This window comes from Cygnus atratus, chromosome 2 (genome assembly GCF_013377495.2).
Source record: "Cygnus atratus isolate AKBS03 ecotype Queensland, Australia chromosome 2, CAtr_DNAZoo_HiC_assembly, whole genome shotgun sequence".
Taxonomy (NCBI): domain Eukaryota; kingdom Metazoa; phylum Chordata; class Aves; order Anseriformes; family Anatidae; genus Cygnus; species Cygnus atratus.
Genome location: NC_066363.1, coordinates 106,369,887 through 106,387,349, shown reverse-complemented (window position 1 = coordinate 106,387,349; position 17,463 = coordinate 106,369,887). Strand labels below are relative to the sequence as shown.

General features: G+C 39.2%; 1 protein-coding gene across 3 annotated transcripts in view; it reads left to right on the top strand.

Annotated features, from left to right (window-relative positions):
* The window catches only part of RAB31 (RAB31, member RAS oncogene family), a 64,192-nt gene extending 47,875 nt beyond the window's left edge, over positions 1–16,317 (top strand). For 2 of the 3 annotated variants that reach the window (XM_035564137.2, XM_035564138.2), the window contains exons 6-7: positions 749–858; positions 11,961–16,317. In XM_035564137.2, the coding sequence (XP_035420030.1) occupies positions 749–858; positions 11,961–12,058 (208 nt within the window). In that variant the 3' untranslated portion in view covers positions 12,059–16,317. Of the gene's footprint in view, positions 1–748; positions 859–10,567; positions 10,680–11,960 lie in introns of all 3 variants that reach the window. The other variant, XR_004781364.2, reaches the window with a different exon arrangement.
* Positions 16,318–17,463: the final 1,146 nt, after the last annotated feature.

Genomic DNA, 17,463 nt, shown 5'->3' with positions numbered 1-17,463 from the left:
GAAAGAAAAAGATGACTTCTTTTGCAGGGAGGAAGAGCATACTAATGCTTTTCTGATTAGGCTGTGTTTAATGTTTCAGTGTTGCACTGCAGGAAGCTTCAGATTTATTTAATGTATGTGGTGGTAGTGAACTGACAGTATTCAGCTGCAACGTTGTTTTTAAGTGTGTTTCTGTCAGGAAAAGTTCAGGTAGAGAGGCTTCTGTGACCACCTGAAACGTGTATCTTAATTATGTCATTTTATGTGTATGAGAAAGAAGAGAAAAGAACATGAAAATGAAGCTATTTTGGAGGATGATGGGCAATGGCTGTGCCTGGAGATATTTGGGGCACTTTAACCCACAGTACTGTTGTGATAATCTTGTTTTTAAGAACCCTCTGAAAGGAGTTCTTCTTGAAGGAAATTGGGTACACGATCAAAAGGGTTAATTTGAATAAACATGTATGTTCTGGATCTGGTTACCTTCCAAATATTACTACGCCACACATTCAAAAAGCAAACAAGCAAAACCCAGGGCCTTTACAAATTATTTTGTGAAGTCCACAATGGTCTTTTTTGTCTTGGAACTGTCTGTCGTGAGTTATTTTGCTGTATCTATGTGGACCAGGGTGGAAGCAAGTATCACATGGTTTATCAACACATATTAATCATTCTGAGATAAAGATTTGAGCAATTACAACAAAGAAGCTATTTTTTAAAATTAAATTCTTTTTTGAAAAACTGCTTTCTTTTGTCAATTTTCTTATAGGGAGGTTCCTATCAAGGATGCCAAAGAATATGCAGAATCTATAGGTGCAATTGTTGTTGAAACCAGTGCAAAGAATGCTGTTAACATTGAAGAACTCTTTCAAGGAATAAGTAAGTAAACTAGTTTATAAACAAGATTTTATTTATTTTAAATGGTGATTGTTTAGAAGGCTTCTGGAAATGGTTGTCTGTTTCGGGTCTAAAATCTTCTTTCCCAAGGACATCAAGAAATTCGTTAGGGCAGTAGTGTGGCTGCTTTTTATGCAGATGTAAGCTAAGAGTGACTTTGAATGTGCTAGAGCAAAACATAGTAGATATAGGGTAGGCCTCTTCCTTCTAAATCTGTGTCTAAATCCCAAACTGAGTCATATCTTCTGTTTCAGACCAAGTCTGCTGTAGAGGAAATACTGTTGATCTTATCATTGTGTTGATAAAAACATAAATGTTGAGAAATGTGCCTGGAGGGCTACAACAAGTAGAAAATAGTCATTCCAGTGGAATCCATTTAAAAAAAAAAAGAAAAAAAAAAGGTTCTCTCCAAGTCTTTTAAACAAGATGGGGCTGACATTCCTCACAAGTATCAGAAAAAATGTCTGGTTCAGTTTGTGTCCTACGAATTCCAGTTTGGGTCTCTGGCTGAGAGTGGGGAGAATCACAGGACCTTGTGTGCTGAAAGGAACCTCAGGAGACCTTCAGTCCAACTTCTTGCTCAAAGCAGACTTGCTAGTGAGTTCAGACCAGGTTGCTCGGGCTTTTTTCCAGCTGGGCCCAAGGGTAGATGTCCCACAACCTCTCTGGGCAGCCAAATCCAGTACTTAAATAGTCCTCAGAGTGGCATGGCCCTCTCCCTCCACCACACCCCATATCAAGTCAGAACCTCCCCTGGTTCAATTCTTAGCCGCTGCCACACCAGTTTGCCAACATTTTTATGTTGTGGTGCCCCAAACTGGATGCATTACTCAGCAGGCATTACGCTATCTAGAGGGAGCTAAACACTTCACTTGATCTACTGGCTTACGTGTTGTTGGTATGACTCAGGATGCTGTTGGCCACCTTTGCTGCCAGGGAGCACTGCTGGCTTGTGCTCAGCTTGCTGCCCACAGGTCCTTTAGGGTAGAGCTTCTCCCTGAGCTGCCAGTCCCAGGGAGTCTTGTAGCCAGGAGCTCTTCCTTTCCCTGTGAAGGACTTGGCATTTGTCCTTTCTGAATCACACAATGCTCCTGTTGTCTCACTCCTTCTAGTCTAATGCCCTCTGAACAGCAGCCCTGCCCTCAAGCGTGTTGACTTCACCTTTGATCTTGTCATTGTCTGCAGGCCTGGAGTAGATGCATATTTTTTCTCCTTCAGGTCACCAATATAAAAGATATTAAGCAAGGTACCTGAAGTTCTTGTCTTGTAACTGGCTTACAGGTAGATACGTACTGTTAACTAGTGGCCTTTAAGTCTGATGATCCAGCCAAATTTTCATGCAGCTAATAGTCTACCTATCTAGACTATAAAAGCTCGACTTGTGTATATCAGGATGCTGTAGGAGAAAATGTTGAAAGCCTTGCTGAAGTCAAGGTAAGATGACATCCAGTTCTCTCCCCTCATCACAGATCCAGCAATATTATCATTTAGGACGATAAGGCTGGTCAGGTATGGTTTACCCTTGTTAAGCCCATGCTGACTGGTCCTGTTCACCTTCTTTACCTTCACGTGCTCAGAAGCAGCTTCTGAGAGGATTTGTTCCATGTTTTTTCCAGGAAGCAGAGTGAGGCCAACCACACTCTAGTTCCCAGGCTTATTATTCTTGCCCTTTTGAAAGACAGATGTAACATTTGCCTTTCTTCAGCCATAGGGGGCCTCCCTCAATGTCCCAAACCTTTCAAATATGATAGAGATCATAAAAATCAGCTTTGCAGTGACATTGACTTTCCTTCTCTCTGCACCCTCAGGCCTGTAGGGGTTGAGATTTCTTAAAAGCTCCGTGACTTGATCCTCTTCCGTCACTGGTGGTTCCTCCTCTCTCCGAACCCTGTTTTTTGGGGTGCAGAGGCCTAGGAGACAGCATGTCCAGCTCAACCTCACCTTTGTTTCTCTAAGGTCTTTATTTTATTTCCCTTCACGTATTCATAATCAGCTTGTATTATCTATTGTGTTTTGCCTGAGATAGGCCTGTTCAAGTATTGCTTGGCTTGCATGGGTTGTATTTGAAATTGTCAATGAGAACTGATATTCCTGGAATACGTCTACCTTTCTGTTACGTCCTTTAAAAAACGGCGAATGTGTAACATGGCTGTCTAGAGGAACCGGTTCTTCCTTGTGATAGTTTACTTCCTTGCCTGTCTCTGATGGTTGTGAATGTTCTAGCGGAGTAACTCATCCTTGCCACGTAATTAGATAATTAGTTTCCATTTTTGATAGGCAGCGCTGCAGCTGGCAGCATGAACTGCCCCTAATAATGGGTATATTAGATGAGGAAAATCAGCTAAATTGAATTTGGTATGAACTAGATAAGCAGGCAAGTGCACTTAATACCACAGGCAATTATTTCTATATATAGAAATATTAGGTCTCAGTGGATGTACTCGTGACTTTATCAAGTACTCAGAGGAGAGAAAGGAGAGATTTGGTAGTATGTGTTCACAGAAATACAGTGAAAACCAAGTGAAAAATGCTTAGCTAGCAGGAGAATGAATTAATATGGTTGACTGACCAAAGGGATAACTTTCTGATGTCTTAGCACCACTTCAGTCATTGTATTTAGGGCTCCAGTGAGCAGGCTGCAACTTCAAAAATAGTCTGTCTCTGGACCAAGTTGCATGGCAGCATTTCTGCCTTTTCTGTGCATGAAGTCCCTCTGCGGGGCTCCAACCCTGTTGACAGTTTTATTCATGCAGTGTCCTGTAAGTCTTGCTGCTGCTTTGGGTTTGCTTTCATGCTGCCTGAGAGATTGTGCCCTTCTCACTGTGCTTCTGTAGAAGGGCATGGTGCAGCTCCCCAGCCTCATAGCAGAGGCGGCAGCTATTGTGTAGAGTGGCTCTTGTAGGTATGCTTTCTTAATGTATTGTCTGTTTTGCAGTCTGGATTTAAGAGGAGATTCCAACACATGTGGAGAATTTCTCCATTAAAAACCTTCCCAAAATAGATGCAGCAAACGGAAAGGGTAGACTACACTTCAATTTATCTAAAAAGTTACTTTCTGCTTGCTTACGCTTTATATTTCCAAGGATGTTTGAACATAACCATTTCAGCTTTCTAAAGTGGATAACAGCTGTCTCTTTTTCAGGGAAAATATTGTGAATGGAGTGAAATAGTATAATGGGAAAAATTACTCCACGTAATGAGATAGAGAAGGTGGAAAATAAGAGGGAAACTGGGTTGTTTTGCTAACAACCAGATAAATCTTGACAAAATTATGGAGGTAATAGACAGATCACTTCATTTATAAAGTTACTGTATTACATTATTTTTAAAAGATTTTTTTTGATAAGTCTCAGGATTTGAGGATTTGGCTGCTTTGAGGTATGTCTAAGTTGCAGAGCCTTAAAGCAAATATGTTATCCTTAATTCTTCCCAAGAAAATGCAAGATGTGAAAGACTAGAATCTGCAAAAACTTTTCATTTTTGACAATGGGGCAAATCTGGTGGGACAGGGACTCTGCAGGCAGTATACTTAGGCCAATAAAGGTGGGGATGCAGACTGAGCAAGAGAGTCAGCAAAGTCGGTGTCCTCTGTGCTGGAGAGTTTTCACTGAGCTGCATAATCAAATGCAGCTCCTGGCTGTCTGTTGTACCTCTGTGATTTCAGACGGCAAGCCAGTCAACTTAGCCTGATTACATTTAGCAGCGCCTGACTGAAGGCTTGCTGTGATTGTGAAACATCACATGGCTGCTTATTTCTCTGTAAACAAGAAAAGAATGTCATTAGTACAGTCATATATTCCCTGCTTGGATTAAATTTTTCCAGATGACTTTCTTGAAAGGGTTTTCGCATCAAAAGGGTTTCAAATTTCTTTTATATATATATAAAGATTGCATATAAAGATCATATAATTATATATATATATAATGTGTTCTACTAGTTGTGTTGTTTATGTTTGTAAGGGTTTTTTATTTTTGTTTAAAAGATAAGTGTCTATGCAAGTGAATGTTAATTAAGTTTTGATTCCCAGCCTTAGAAGGATCACAGCCCTAGGAGATGCTGGGAACTCGCCACTTGTATAGACTTCAGCAACGGCAAAAATGCCAGGAATGTATTAAAAATAGTGGTAAAAGTTGCGGATGTGTGTTGGGTCACACCATGTCTGTATGTCCCTTCTTGTTTATGGGTACACTGTAGTACACTGACCACTGATTGTGCCTGTGAAGGCAGCTTACCCATCGGGTTTTAAATGACTAAACGAGCTTCCCCAAGTGTACTGCTTCCCCAAGCAATCACACCCTTGTAATTTTCAAACACCCGCTCATTTAACAAGTAAAACAAGCCTTAGTTACATTATTCAAATCTAGTACACACCCAGCTGTTTGTCTTCAGTGTGTGTGTATACTGCCTGTTATCTGAGCACGGAGGTGCCCCAGAAACAAGAGAGAAGATTACATAAAAGCCACCTCTGCGAACGACAGAGCTGAGATGTACCTCCCAGGTTAACAGCCCTCTGCCTCCGCAGGTCCAAAGGTAAACAGGCAGTGGGACAAGTAAGCTGCTTGAAGAATACCTAGCCAAATGAAATAGGAAACAACCATGTCCTTAAGCAACAAATAAACTCTGGATGTACATTATTTCTCCAAGTCTGGCAAACATAGGGGCCTGTGCTACCAAAGGAACCAAGGTTGGAGTATTTCAGCACCTTCTGTGAAATGAGGAATAGGATTATCGGGGTTTCTCTGCAAAAGGCTTGTAAAGAGCTGTTATCACACTCGGTCTTACTGATGCTAGTACTAAGAGCATGAGACGGGCTTATGTTTTACAATCCATAGAAGAAAGTTCTTCCTAGAGTAGGCTTGCTAATTAGAGCAGAGAGTTTCTGTCTCTGGATACAACCTTTCATGTGGTAAACGCTCAGTTATACACATATGAAGCCATTGATTTTCTGATGCCTTGCCAGCAGCTCGTATATTGAATATTTAATGTAACCCAAATACTTGTTTCCTAGAAATACTGGGAGATTAAAAAACAACAACAACAATGAAAAAGACCCTCTGGAGTTTACAACTTAACCACTTGTATACTCGACAAACTGCAGAGGAATGTATAAATGGCCTTACTTACCTGAATGGAGTTGTAGGTGGGCTTTGTGTGGCTTTCATCCTGTTATCTGCTGATATGCAGAGATCTGTGAACCACTGTGGAGAGGTCTATGAAAGACATTTTAAGCAAATCAAGTACTTTTACGCTACAGTGCAATTCACATGCCACTTTTGGCATGTGATTTGCTATAACCCAAGCTCATAACTGAATTTTTGTGGGAGGCATTCACAATACTGTAAAAGATGGAAGAAAATTAACTTATAAATGTTTGAGATTCTATTCTTTACAGTTTACCCTCCCTGTGTTATAGGATTATTTCTCCTCTTGCTTTCAAAATTTTAATTAGTGAGGCAAAATTTACTGGCCTTTGGACTACTCTTAAAGTTAAATTTGTAAGGTCCTGGAATTCTCTCCAACCATAGGCGAGCTTTTCAACGTAAACAAGTCAGTAAACCAAAACAGACCCAAATTAATTACAGCAGGACCTCAACTCAAGATTGGAGTTCTTATTAATTAAAGGCATTAGGCTTCCTGTTATTTACTTTGATGCATATAAGATATGTCTTTTTTTTTTTCTGATGATTTTGATTACGTGAACAGTACTGCCACTTGCCCTAGCAAGAATTTGAATGTCACAATTCTATCCTTTTGCTTGAAAAAAAAAAAAAAGATCTTGGTTGGAGATGCTATTAGATATGCTATTAGTAGCATTAAAATAATTGCAACCTAACTATGTTCAATTATGCAATGTCCTTTATTGTAAACGTGTGCTACCTTGCATGAAAATTTACTGCGTGAAGTAAACAGCTATCAGCTCCATAAATTGGGAAAATTCTGCTTCACTGCAAGTATGGGGGAGAAGAGGAAAATAGAGATCAACTACTGGGTCAAACTTTATAACCCACATAAGAGACACGGGGAAAATCTACCATACCAGTGAAACTGGTTTGAAAGGATGAAAGGATTTGGGGAGATAAGAAGTGTGACTGCCATAAGTCCCACAAGTGCACAAAGGGTCATGTATGCAAATGCCAAAACTGTTGGGTAAGATGTGCCTGCTGCATTCTGCCGTGCGTTCACGGATGGCTGGCTTTGCTAATATGGTTTATAGAAAGCGGTACTTTGCAGGGGTTCACCTTGCTGTGATACAGCTAGCAATTTTAGGAGGAGATTCTGGCCACTGTCTAACCATTGTACTTGAGGCAGCCCAGCTTTTCTCAGGTGAGCCACAGCAAACACATTGCCAGAAAGCTGTGGCAGCTGTTAGGCTGCTGCTCTGGAGCCAAGTGAGATGGATTTCACGTCCCACCCTAACAAAAAATGCCCCCTTCCTTCAGCCTCCTCTCCCCAGCCCCCCAGTGTCGTACACCATTTTCAGAAAGAGAACAGGTAGGAGAAATGCACAGAGCCACAGTGCAGCACCACAATGCATTGCCTCTTACCCTTAGCAGAATTGTAGTTTTGTTAGATAACTTTTTTTAGATAGAACTTAGGATTTTTTAGATAGGACTTTAGGATTTTTTTTAGATAGGACGTTTTGTTAGATAGGACTGTGCTTCTTTTGGGCTTGAATTTCATCACTTGGATGTGCCAGCTAAGGTTGATCACATCACATCCATTTTCCTTTCTCCTACACACACTAATTGACTATCTGTTCAGCACTTACAACTGGAGCATCCCATTCAAAAAGGAACAAAGAGAGCAGATTTTTATTACTGTGATGATGCGTCATGCTTCCAGCTGCAGCAGAGCAATCCCCGTCTGCCTTTCTTCAAGATCTTCTTGCAGAGCTGTCACCCAGTCCCTATTGCCTCTCTTGCTTCCTGCTCCAGTTTTCTTTTTTCTCCCTTCTTATTTTCTTTACCTCTTGTCCCTCCCTCCCTTCCTTTGCCTCTGGCACTCTCAGAACCACAATTCCCAGAGTGCCAATTAATCTCTTTGCATTACAAATCTCCGATCCAAAAGCAGGAGTTGGAACTCAGCCAGGCATTGGAGAAGACCCTGACCTTCATTCTGGACTGCCTCAGCCCAACTCAGACATGCCAGAAAGGGGGAGATACAGCTGATTTAGTGCTTCCCACCTGTTAACCTGGAAAGGTCACTTCAGAACCTTGATATTTCTGTAATCCTACCTTGAGCAGTCTGTTGTGATGCTTATTATTTTATACATGATTATGTGCTTATTGGAATGAGATCATGGAGGACCTCAAGGCCTCTGCATAGGGGTGAATGTTTACAAACAATTTCATTACATAAAATAATCTATGAAACATGCTCTAAACATTAGCGAAATTAAATCAAAATATGTAATTACATAATTAATGCAGGTGCAAAATCTAATTTTAAATCACAGTCAATAGACTTGACTCCATGTAAGTGTCAGTGATGGGAACCATATGGAGCATTATATTGCCTCTAGCAGAATGATTTAATAATAAATCTGTAAGTTCCCCCTTTTACCAGTTCTTAGATAAATGTATGCACATCTATTTTTCTCTAATCAGCTATTTCATCTGGAATCCTAAAGCATGTGCTTGGTATTCTTTTGTCAAATGGTAAGCTGGCTGGCTGTATGCTGCTCTGTAAAATGTGGAAAAGGTATTCTTTTTATGGTCTAGTTTGTTAAGTTAAGCAATAGAAGAGTTCCATATCCCATAGAACTTTTGAGCTAGTTCAGTCTTAACAGAGCAATATTCGGTCTGAGGAGGAACTGTCTTAATCTGTTTATTTCTTGAGCAGAGAACTGTTGGGCCAAATGTCGGGGCACTACTGCTCCTATCTGATGTCAACTGCAGAAAATAGCATAAATTAACAGTGCTGTAGGTTATAAAAGGCATATGGGCATTTTTTTTTTGTCCTCTGGAACAGAAGTTATGTATGCCAGTGAAAAATACTTTTAAATGAGTATATACTTTTAAAAAATTAATTCAGTTTATAACCTCTATTGATCTTGACTCGGTGCCAGCTGGACTGTGTTGGTGTCAGCAATATTAACGCTATGTTTATCAATAGCTGAATTACAACACGAGATGATGACAATCCTTTTAGGTAGCAATAGCAGTTGAGCTGTTTCAGAAGCACCAAATGCAGATGAAGGCTCAGCATTTCTCTGCTAATTCTTCATGTTCTTTTGCAACTTAAACCTTTCCCGGTTACAGTGCGGTTGTGAGACTGGCTGTTAAGGAGGCCCAGGGGGAGACAATCAGCCACACAGATTTCTGGCTGGTTATTTTCCTATTACCTAGATCCATTGCTCTGTAATGAAAGCACGCTTTCTAAAATTAATACCATTTCCCACGACTCTCAGTGAAGAATCACCATATCGTTTGCTGTGGAGCCGGTTCCCAGTTAGTTATTAGACTGAGTTTCGTGCTCCAGCAGAAGTTACTCCTGTCAGCTCCTCGTCGGATGGTAAAAGTTCCTTGAGCAGGGATAAGTTTTGTTACTAAAATTAAAATGATTTAACTTGATGGCTTAACAAATCTTGTAATAGGAGGAATAATGAGTGAGAGCAAACTCACCTACTAAAAACAAAACAAAACAAACAAAAAACAAACAAAAGAAAACCTTGTAAACTTTTAAGCTGTTTAAAACTTTATTTCCTTGTGTTGAATTCAAGGGGGTATATCCAAACAACAGAAAACGAGTGGTTAATGACAAACAGTACTTAAGATCAAAGCCCAGAATAATTAATCAGCAAATATTATGCCTAGAGATTTTTCTCTTTATGCTTGGTATCTGTTATCTACTTTTTTAAAAAAATCATTATGAGAAATGAAACAAACCGAGGTGATTCTTAACTATGTGTATGGTGTCCTGCCCTGAACTGGCCAGGAAGTGCCTGAACTGCCCTGAAGTGTTTGCCAGCCTTGAAGCTTACAATGTTTTTGCTCCAAAGATAAGCTTGCCTGCTTGTTTGCATACCATCAAAGTGCTATAGAAAATATTTTAAACTTATAAGAACTATGAAATACTGAATGAGAAACAGATAGAGATAATAAGTGTTTAATGTGGACTTCTAAAATAAAAGTTAAGCTAGTTTGCCTGTAAGAGCTTTCCTCTTCCCAGCTTACTGTAAGAAGAAACAAATGTTTAGGGATTGTTTGCATAATGGTATCTTATGGAAACCGTGTCCATAGATTCCAACTGTTTTTAGCTACATTGTGCTCTGGGACAAATGGGCAGGTTTTTATTTTACCTGGAGATGGTAGGTATGTCTCTAAAATGACAACGTTATCTTCTTGGAAAGCCTCTTACAGATAATATGTTCTTCATAATTTCTAAAGCTTTTACGAATTAGTGGAGACAGTCTCCAAACAAAGCTGATAGAACTGATTACATCCTAACATCCCTGACCACCTGTTCTGCTTTTTATTTTACTTTGGAAGGGCGCTTAGATTATGGCTAGATTTCTTGCTTGCATGCAGGGTGTAAAGTTGATATTTTACTGACCTAAAGTAGAGTGCAGAGTTGTAATGACAGTGCTTATACGTGCTTAAGCCCTCAAGATACTTGTTTCCTACTGTGTTGGACCAGATACAGTATTTTTACCTTAGTAATATGATGAATTTTTGTCCTCTCATTCAGTTGTAGAAATACAAAAGATTGTCTGCTTCAAAAGTCTCACTTTTGCTGTATAATACACCTGTTCAGAAATGATTGAACAAGATAGATGAAATTTTGATGGATTTGACCAAAGGTAATTTAGGGACAAGTTTGACCAATGAAATATTGCTGTTTGATCTCATTGGGATTGGATTTTACCTGAACGGTTTTAATTCATTGCCACCACCCTCAGGTAATTTGCAGGACTCAGGCTTCAACGTATATAAATAATTCATGGAACGTTTGGAAAGAGAGAGCTGTGAATAAATACAGCAAAGGATGGGGAAATTTGAACTCCTAAGACCCACCTGAATTATGATCAGCTGTTCACTGAACCTTTATGTTCTCAAAGTGTCATATAACAACAGTTAAATATTTTGACTCTTGTTTTTACTCTTACCTATGTTAAATAACAGGAGTAATTCACAGAAACTAGATTCAGCTTCAGAAAAAAATTTCCAGCAAATCCACAGGGTAATGAGAAAGTAAGTTATCATGACTGTAACCTCTTGAGATACTGAAAAAGAGATGACACACTAGGTGTAATGGAAAAGCCAGGCCTGACCAAAGACAGAGACCAAGGTTGGACTTGGGAAGATCTTGTTTTTCCTCTTATAATTCTGATTATTGAGCATATTATGGTACGTTGTCCATGAGTAGATAAGCCAGTTAGACCAAAGATGCAGCAGTACTAACGAGACACAGGGTAGAGACGTGGATCAGTGCTTTATGCCCTGGGGGAGATCTCTAGATCTTCTGTGATGGCTGAACTTCTTGCAGATGATTAAAATAATCACCCCTTAAGATTATTAAGAAGTCAGGAGAGCTGGGGATGGGTGTTGTTAATTAATAAAAGCTGTCATCCCTGGAGACATAGGTACCCCTTGAAGGACAGAGGGATTCAATAAGAACCGATTTGTTTTTCTTTTCCAAGTGTAGGCAGTATGTATTTAATTACAGTTCTTTGTAAAACTCTAGTGTACAAGGACTAAATGACATGCAGATTTAGGAGTGTCAAGATCTGGTTAAACTTGAACCATTCATGTTTAAGTGGAATTAGGAGAAAGCCAAGAATTTTCTGCATCTTAATTGTGAATTTCTAAGTAAGATAACTTTGAAATACATGGGTAACAATTTCAGTGTACTTAGGGCTTTCTTTGATAGCCATATTTCATATGTCTTTTTTAAATGTTAAAACATTCTTCTTTCATAAGCAGAATGCAAGGGGAAAAGATTCAAGGTACAAAGAAGATGGTTCTTTTCTGGTTTAACTTTACAGATGTAATTCTTACGGAAACTAAATCATCCAATTGTCTGCATGTGTTGTTACTACATTGGGAAAATTTAATATGCTGTGTCTCCTCATGTATTTCAGGTCGGCAAATTCCACCCTTAGATCCTCATGAAAATGGTAACAATGGAGCAATCAAACTTGGAAAGCAGACTTCACAGACGGGTAGGCGGTGCTGCTGACCCAACTTGATCTTTTGAGATTTACTTGAAAAACAACACCATTTGCTTTTTCACTGAGAAAGGACTTCATGATCTCAGTGATGTGGCTCCTTATCTTGAAAGCAGTAATTTCAATACTTCCCGTGAGTAATAATGCAAGGACCAGAAGTGGAAAGCTTTACTTCAAAGCGATTTTGCAAAACCTACTTGGAAAATCCACTCAAAATTACAATGTCCTAAGAATTCTGATTCTCTGTTTAAGCCAATGACTATTTTTTTTAATAAAAAGAACCTTTTATATTATAAATTCTAGATTTGCTACAAAACCTTCTCTTCTTACATTGCAAAGTGGACTTGGCATGTCTTTAGAGTTTTCTGTGTAACAATAGGGTGCAAAAACACACAAAACCAGAGTTTTGGCTTACAGTTTCTCTGACATCTTGCTAGCTGGACTCTGCTTCTGTATTTTTCTAAATCTGTACCTTCATCTTCTGCTTTCGGTAAATACCAGCAAGAACTGGACTGAATTTGCTAACTAGTAAAATGGATCCAAAGGATGAGTGAGTGCAATTTTTACAGGCTACAAGTCAAAATCTGTGTCATGAGGTTGCTGTGTATGTGAAAGAAGGAATCGTCATGAAGGAGACTGCTGGACCCCATGCCGTTCTCACTGCTCTGGAAAGAATGGAAGTTGCAGCCACTGCGCTTTGCCTGAAACCATTTCTTTTCCAGGGCATAGGCTTTATTAATCACTGAAATTGTAGAGAACACAAATTTCGATTTAACGTCTGTTACTTACCATGTTTCCTCCAAATCTGTGTCCCAGACCGAAGTTGTCTCTGCTAAAAGATTCCACTTCTTTATTTCTAAAAGAGTGCCACGCTGCCCCAGTGAGTCAGGAGGACTACTTCGTTGTCTCACCTCAGCACTCCAGGAAGTCTCACTGAGGCTGTTCGAAGAATGGCAGCTCTGTACAAAAATGCTTTAAGAAAGCACCATATAATTTGGGCTTAAAGGCTGGAATCTAATAAAACAAAATAGAATATTTCCTTACAAATGCAATTCTGTTCATTTGTGGAATAATCTCTTCACTAACACAGGGATCCAGTTTGGAAGACCTACTGCTTGATACATTTGAAGCTTAATGCACTTGAAAAAATATAGTGTAGAAAAATAAACCCAATAGATGGCTATGTACTGGGAGTATTGTAAAACTGCATGTGTTCTCCACTTCCATCTTTTATGAATGTGTGATAAAGATGATAAATTATGGCTCTCTCTTCTTCATCAATTCAAATTGAAATCTGGACTAGGATAAGGAATACAGGCTTCAAAAGCAGAGTCCCACCTGCATTTCTCAGCATTCATTTGTTCTCTTACTGGGAAAGTTAAACTCAGCGCACGTTGTTGGGGGCTTTATGAAAAGTAATCAAAAGAGAAAAATAACTTTCTGCTATAAATTGTAAACAGACAGGCTAGAGCTGGGCTTCTGTGTTTGTGCATAAAAACAGACTTTATTGCTAGGTTGTGAGATTGCTTTGATAAATAGCACAAAGTATTAGTGCTTGAACCAGAGCTGGATATACTGAACAGTATTATTTTCTTTTCTTCAGAGGGCTGAAATAATTAATGTCAGGTGGGATGTTCCCCGCCTGATCTTATCTCAGAATCTAAACTACATTGGTTTTTTCACATATGCACGATGTTTCAGGTATTTTGGATTCCTTTGAAAGCACTTGTACTTGAAAATTTGTCCTTGGATAATGCACATAGACACAAGAGCTACCACCTGAAACGATATTTAGGGTAAACTTTGTTTTGTCACCTATGTTGATAAAAAATCCATGCCACTGCTTAGTTGCAGCAAGTATTTTACAGATAATCCAGCGTCATTCACATGAAAATTCAGCGACAGGTGGGGAGGGAGACAGTCTCCTTTAGGGACCCTCTCATCCCATCCCAGTATAAGTGCATCTGCCCAGGGTGCTTGGCTCTTTCCCTGAGCTGTTGAGGGAGCCCAGGCAGCTACTGGAAGGCAGGGGAGGTTAACCAGGCCTGCAGTGCTAAAGAAATATCAAACTGATCGACAACGCAGATTCAGGTAGTTGATGGGATCTATGACCACACGCTGCAAGAGATCTGGTGCTTCCTAAGTAAAACCCGGTCAAAGGCTAGGCCTGTTAACAAGAAAACAAGATATGATTTAGCCCACATTTTAAAAGATGTTAGGAATTTTAGTTCAACGTATAACAGTTCTGTATAACTGACTTGTTAACTTTTCATAAATCTATATGGCAACTTTCTTTTTGTAATGTGACATCTCAAAGTGCATTAAATCCTACTTGAGATGTCTGAAAGCTTTGTAAGACAGTTCTAAAAGTACCTTGTATAGTCTGATTTTCTGCTGGAACTGGCAATTAATGCTGGTCTGTGTGAAATAGATATTGTCTTGAATAAGCAGCTCTCACAGCTGCCATTGAGCTGTTTGTGAATCAGTGCAGGTTTGTGAGTTACATCTTTAAATAGTGTAGAATTGGAAATTGTTACGATGGATCTCTGGCAGATTTTTAAATTCAAATGCTAGCAAATAGGCTAAAGGTATTTTTGCATTTGGTGGGTCAAATCTAAATTACTTTATTCTGCTTTTAGTCAAGGAAGTTTTAAATGAATAAGGATTTCGATTGATTAAGTTCTTGAAATTTGGGTTACGGTAAGCTTCAGTGGACAACTCAGAAGTCACAGGTGAAAATATAAAGCAACTGTATTGTACAGTAGCTTGCATATTCTTTGAAGATGGGGCCAGCATTCAATGATGATGTTGTCTATCTGCTGTTTGTCAAAGCTGAAATGCAGCTTTAACTTGCCTCTTCAAACGGGAATGGTTGGTTTCAAAAATTGTGATTTTTGAATGTGAAATTAATGATTTCTGCTTTCTTCTGTTGCCTTCATTGTTCAGAAAGTACCACCACCATTCTTAAACAGCCAGAAAAATGACATAGAAAAAAACAGTCTGAGTCAAAAGTTTCAGCAGCAACTGTAATTCCTTAGTAGTTAATGGCTGGTTGAAAGCTAAATTACTGTATAGGAGCACTTAAATCTGTAGCTGATCTGCTCTAATAATAATAATAATAATAATAATAGCAATAATAATAATAGTGCTGCAGTTCTTCACTGGCCAGCTGGTGCTGGACTTGTTGAAGATTGGTTTTCCCAAGAGAGCTGTCAGCAGGACTGAAACACGAGCTGCAGTGCCAAGTATGCTTGGTGGAGTCTTGTTTGCACCATGATTCAAGGCTGTGACCGTCCAGTTGTGGGTGACTTGCTTTTCCAGCTAGTCATGAACTAGTTTAAAAAAAAAAAAAAAGATTATGAAGGAACTAGTTTTCATATATGCTCTGCATATGTGTGTGTATATAAGTACAGTTACATATTGTTATGCTGACGTAGTGTTTTCACTATGTCTGGTTCTCATATACTGCACATTGTATTCTGTAAGTACATTTTTTTTTTAATGATCATTTCATCTTTAGGAACTAAAAGCTGCAGGCTGAAGGTTAGCAAGAAGATGGAGATACACATAGGTACAATTGTTGACTTGCCATTCTTATGCATGAAAATGGCATATTATAGAAAAAGTTGGTCTTGCAGACTGAGAAATCTACAAAACACCATTATTATCCAAGAATTGGGACTCAGAAGTATTGAAGTTGCACTAAAAAAGAAGAAAAAAAAAGAAAAAAAAAGAGGAAAATAAAAATAGTCCAATTATTTTTGTTCAAGATACAGCAGGTCTATCTAAAGTGCTACAATATAACATGGGTATACATTAATAACTAGAAAAGTTATCTATCATCCCTTGTCTTCTCACTAATCCTTCATGGCATGTGATGATAAGCATGACTAGATGTAATGAGAGCAGTCTGACTATAATCAGACCTTTTCAGTACAGTGATGATGTATTTTAGTATCCTACCCTTAATTATTTAAACCACAGTCAGTGATAAATTGTCAGTTTAAAATCACTTGCTAAGTACTTTTCCTCTGTATTGTTTATATAAGGGCTTTGATTGGGCTGGACCCACTCGCTTCATGTATAGGATGCTGCAATCTGTTAATACTTTAATTTCTGTTTTACATATTAATTGTATCATACCTAATAATATTTTTGCCCTAAAATGTAGTTTTTGTGTTTTATTTAACCTACAACGATTAATGCTAATAAATGTTTTAAATACCTTTGATTTGGGGACGTCTGGTTTCAATAAAGCAGAACAAAATAGGTCCTGCTTTTCACATTATTTGCTCTAGAAAAATGGCTGTCTGCGGAGTGTTTAACTGGTATTTAAAATGCTGCTTGAAACGTGTGTGACTGCACTGGCCTTTTAGAAGAAGCTGAATGCATTCTGGGAGAATCCTGGAGTTCAGCCGGGCTTTCAAAAAACAGGAAAAGAGCATCTGAAAATTCCTTTCCCAAAAGTTGTTTGACTTACCTGTTAGAAGAGAAATACCTGAGTGGCCAGTACCAGTGTGGAAATTTAGACTAGTGGCTGTCAGGAAGAAGCAAGCTTGCGGTTACCACTCGCTTGGAATAGTAAAGGTGACTAGTGTGGCTCATATAACACTCTTTCATACATTTTATTTTTGGCAGTACATTTCTTTTACTTTTTATTGATGCCCCTTGAGCGTGTCTTTAGGAATTCAGAATTAATACTCCCTTAAGAAGCGTGCAGTATTTCATACTTCTTAGTGCTGCTGTTTCAAGAGGCCTTTAAACTCACCTGAATTTGTTGCACTGTCTGATTCAGAGATTTAAAGTTACTACCACAGTGATGAGGACTATGAATAAAGGTCTTATTTTTTAAGGTAAAAAAATAGGATTTTGGAGTACAGCTTTTCTAACTACCATGATAAATTCAATGCACACCAATAAACGAGAAGCACATAAGAAATCTTATCAATATCTTGACTTACAGGACCATGGTGACTAAGAAGTAGCAGGTGACTAAACCCACCAATTATCTATGCAAGGAGAAACGAGTATTTCAATGGGGATTATGTAGGCTGTGAGTTTACGTCCCACTTGAAGATACCCAGCAGGATCTGTTCCCTACTTTAAAGCATTCGTAATCACGTTGAAAAATTATGTATCTCTTTCCAGCTATTCAAAAATGAAAATGAACCCAGGTACATAACGATAAACTGCTCTTTGCAGTGGTGGCCAGCGGCAGGACAAGAGGCAGAGGGCACAGCTCTGAGCAGCAGGCCGCACTTGTGTGCTGTGCGGGTGGCCGAGCACTGGCACAGGCTGCCCAGAGAGGCCGTGGGGTCTCCTCATGGAGACCTTCAGAAGCCGCCTGGACGTGGTGCTGGGCGCCCTGCTCTGGGTGGCCCTGCTGGGGCAGGGGGCTGGGGCAGGGGGCCTCCAG